This window comes from Magallana gigas, chromosome 8 (genome assembly GCF_963853765.1).
Source record: "Magallana gigas chromosome 8, xbMagGiga1.1, whole genome shotgun sequence".
Classification (NCBI taxonomy): domain Eukaryota; kingdom Metazoa; phylum Mollusca; class Bivalvia; order Ostreida; family Ostreidae; genus Magallana; species Magallana gigas.
The window spans coordinates 2,566,723-2,570,706 of NC_088860.1; the positions used below are offsets into that span (position 1 = coordinate 2,566,723).

The following is a 3,984-nucleotide window of genomic DNA, read 5'->3' on the forward strand; positions in this document are numbered from 1 at the left end:
TCAAAATAAAAAATCCAAAGGAAAAATACAAAACAGGAGCAGAGCAAACACAGACCACTACAAAGATAGAGGTAGGATCGGGTGCCAAGGAGGAGTGAGCATCCTCTGCCGGCCGGTCACACCAGCCGTGTGCTCTTTGTCGTAATCAGGAAAATCGGAAAAATCTATAGACAATTAGGTGATTAATTATGGTCTAACAATAAAAGTATGAAGAACGTTCGTCAGCATGCGACCTGGTGGAAGATTGTTTTTGCTGACAAGGTCGTTGTATACAAAGAAGTTCTTACTCGCATCAACACTGTCTTAGAAAGCAAATGTATGGTCAATAAGAAGAACGAAATCTCACTTAATCATTGTATCTTAATTAATATTAAACACAATGTCTTATTACGATTTACGTTGTAATGGCTATGAAATATCAACATATATCAGCACTAATCAACAAATTATGATTTAAAGAATGGCAGGGTCGCTATGTCAGGTAGAACATGCTTGTTTACTAATGATCCAAGCAATCGCTGTTCACTTGAGCTATATCTGACTCTGTTGAAATCAAACAAAGATAAAATAATACAATCCAACATCAATTAGTGATGTTTGATTGACTGACAACATCTTGTATTCTCCTATGTGTAGCAGTTTGTATTCTGTTCATTGGCAGCTGTGTGAGCGACTGTTGATATGAGTATAGAGCAGCCTGTAGGTTGTTGACAGATCCCCAGGATCTCCCAGGAGATGTCTCTGAATATAGCAGATATATACATTCCCTGATCATGGTGGACTAGGACCTGAAGATCGTCTAGAGCTGCTTGTGATAATGTTGAATCAATGTGTCTGTAACACAAGAACTCTAAAAAGTGTAACAATACATACAATGGGATTTTCAATGAAAAATACCAACTCAGGAACATAGACTGTTGTTCTGGTATCAGTTCACTGATATAACAGATTTCATCGTAAAGTGCGATATCCTCTGCTATAGCCAGTCTCATCTTTGTAGACCAGGACTGTCCCCCTACAATCTCAATATACCTCTCTCTGTCTACAACATTTCTATACATCAGATATGGCTGAGCTAGCTTGAACTTTATCATCTCTATAACAGATAAAGCTTCCCTGTATCTGAATGTCTTGTAATAATACATGGCAAAGTACAACACATCAGAAACATACCCAAACTTGGCTGCTAATTTCAGCATGTGAAAAAAGATTCTGTCTGCAATATAAATCTGTTTGTTGACTCCTGTGTTTGTAAAAATGGTATGTAATACAAAGGCAGTTCTCTGAAGGATAGAGGCTGTAAGGATTTGTAATGTAACAGCTTGATTATTTGTCAGAGGTGAATCTAACATTTGTTCAATTGTGAGTATGGCTTTGGAAATGCTATATAAGCCGTTTGGAAACACAAATTCAGATGCCGCCTCATTCACAAGTTCTACATCATGATCAACTTCAGACAGGATGAGTCTCTCATCTGTTTGAACAGAAATTCTAGGATCTAATAGGACATCAATGATGTAGGCCCTGATAGAGGAACTCTGTAACAGACAGGCCAGACCTTTCTTGTACAATTCATGTAACTGTAGGAACAATCTGTTTTGTGATGAGCCATGGACCTTTGTCAAAAACAGGTTGTTTTGTGGGATGAAAAAGTTTGGACAGTATCCCTGATACACCCATTTTAGAAGGAGTTTAAGGCAAACCCAGAAACCGGCCAGGAGATTTTGTGGACACCAGTGAGGTAGCATGTTTTGCTGAATCGCCCAGTAAACTGTTGTCTTCATGTGATAGGAACACAACAGTTTATTGGTTTCTTCTGATTGATAATTTATGACTTCTTTTAAGAACAGTTTTAACAATCCATAGGTCAAAAATTGATAGTGGTTCATGGAATTCACAAGTTTATATTCTGCCTGAGAAAAAGATATTCTCCATTCAACCTTTTCATTTGCTCCTAATGGGTGTCCTATTGGTACAAAATGACATCCGTTTCTAACAATGTCATGAACAACTTCCGGATCAGGCCATGAGTGGCATCTATCTATCCATGAGGAAGCAGACGGAGGCCAAAAGTCACAAACAAAACACACAGCAGTGTCATATTCTAGTCTCCCTGCTAGGACACCACTACCACAGGGTCCATGTACAGTAGAATTAGAAATTAACCGTGAACAATTTAACTGTCTCCATATAGAACAAGATATATAGACTCTGTCGTTCATTCTTACACATGATAATTGGACTTCTCTGTTTGTTGTTGGAGTCAGTAACTGAAGTAAAGTGAATCCAGGTGGACTCTCAGAATTGTCAGAGAGAATCAAGGTTGTATTGGCTGTGTTGTAATACTCAGACTGAGACATGTCCATGATCACTCGGTGGTCGTTTGGCCAGACCATAATATCAACATCTGATCCCTTCAGTCTGAATCCTTCTCTTCTGCTCCCACTCAACATCTGAGTGGCCCCATCATCAGGTGCCATGCGTCTCCTCACCATCTCCACAATGTCCTTTGTCTCCCTCCTGAGGGCCACCAGTTGTGAGGTCCCCACTATCTCACACAGTCCCACAAACACAGACTCCGAGATGTGCTGCATTCCCTCACATCTGTCATTATTTTCAAAATTCTTAAATCTCCTGTAATTTTTTTGTTTCAAATTATATACATATAGTAAGAAGATGGGGGAATAAGATGGCGCAAATGCCCATTCGGTTTAATAGTGAAATACAATTTTAAATTTATTTTTCCCCAATTAAATCTATTCAAATATATTATAATACAACTTTACAAAAGCAAAATTTCTAACTATAGTCAGTTTTTAATATATTTAACAAAAAATAAGGAAAAAAATATTGTCGGAATTTTGGTGGTACCGAACCCGTAACAAAAAACCCTAAATATATAAGGTTAGCTTATGCCAGGTACTCTATCCACTGCGCCATTTCAGACACAACAAAGTGTGCTTTTTAAATATTATGTGTGACTAAGGCCACGAACTACTTATTTTTTCAAAACGTTCAATTGCTGGGATACAAAATGATATTTTTAATGTATAGTGGGTCATCTCTCCACGTTTTTGTTGATTGAAATCGGTTTGTTTTCCAATAGACCTTAATTAGATTATGAGAAAAATATGGAGCACAGACCCACTCTGTAAAAGAAAATGCCTTGAAGTTCCAAAAATGACAGTATTTGCTGGTTTTGATACGTATACGCCTGTTTGAGTCAACATATTCCAAGTATTGAACATACCTACAGGTTAAAAATCAATGATTCGTTAAATATATATTGTTTTAAATGATTTTTTAAAAAACCCATCAGATTTATTGATACTTTAATTTTTCAGTAGCCTGTCCGACCGCGTATGGGCATTTTACACGCCTTATCCATCCATCTTCTTTAAAATGGTACTCGTTATATTTATATTTGATTAAGAATGTCAATATTGATATAATGCACTTACATTTCTTGACGAACGGACTCCATTTTAAGCTATACTGGCACTGTTCGAGTTATCGGCTAAAATTTAACGTTTTCTTTTCGTATTTCCTTATTTCTTGATATTTTTGGATAAAACTTGACATACTTTAAATAGTGAACTCCTTATCTATTAAGAACTGCGAACGCTAACGCCCGTTTCCCGCCTACATTTTACATCCAAATATTTCGGAATTTCTGTCAGATATTCAAAAACTAAGTTTTCTACTAAAAAGTATAATCAAATCCTAATCAATTCATATCAAAACAAAATTTTTAATAAGATTATTTATCTTTAAACAAATGTTTTGCTAACGCGGAGTCTTAAAAAAATTTTCATTGAAATCTGTCTCTATGAGTGAGGAAAATTTTATTTAGCGGCCAATATGTGCATAAAAACTTAATAATAACATATTTACGATATGTATGAAAGTAAAATTTTACTTTAATTCATATCTGTTAATTAGTTTTCGAAAATTTACAAAGCAAAATTCTTTTTTGGAATGTAT

The 3,984-nt window shown here is 35.9% G+C and overlaps 1 protein-coding gene across 1 annotated transcript; it reads right to left on the reverse strand.

Annotated features, from left to right (window-relative positions):
- Window positions 1-626: 626 nt before the first annotated feature.
- Window positions 627-3,737, reverse strand: LOC105328718 (uncharacterized). The gene is made up of 2 exons (XM_011429714.4): window positions 3,462-3,737; window positions 627-2,604 (listed from the first exon to the last, which is right to left on the reverse strand). Exons 1-2 carry the CDS (start codon window positions 3,482-3,484, stop codon window positions 627-629), a joined length of 2,001 nt encoding a protein of 666 aa, XP_011428016.3. The 5' UTR covers window positions 3,485-3,737.
- Between the last annotated feature and the right edge of the window lie 247 nt (window positions 3,738-3,984).

Bases quoted from the DNA above. Each gene is read 5' to 3' on its own strand.
- LOC105328718 (XM_011429714.4), bottom strand. From the start codon at position 3,484: ATGGAGTCCGTTCGTCAAGAAAT. The intron at 2,605-3,461 runs GTAAGTGCATTA...AAATAATGACAG, and splicing joins GAGTCCGTTCGTCAAGAAAT to ATGTGAGGGAATGCAGCACA.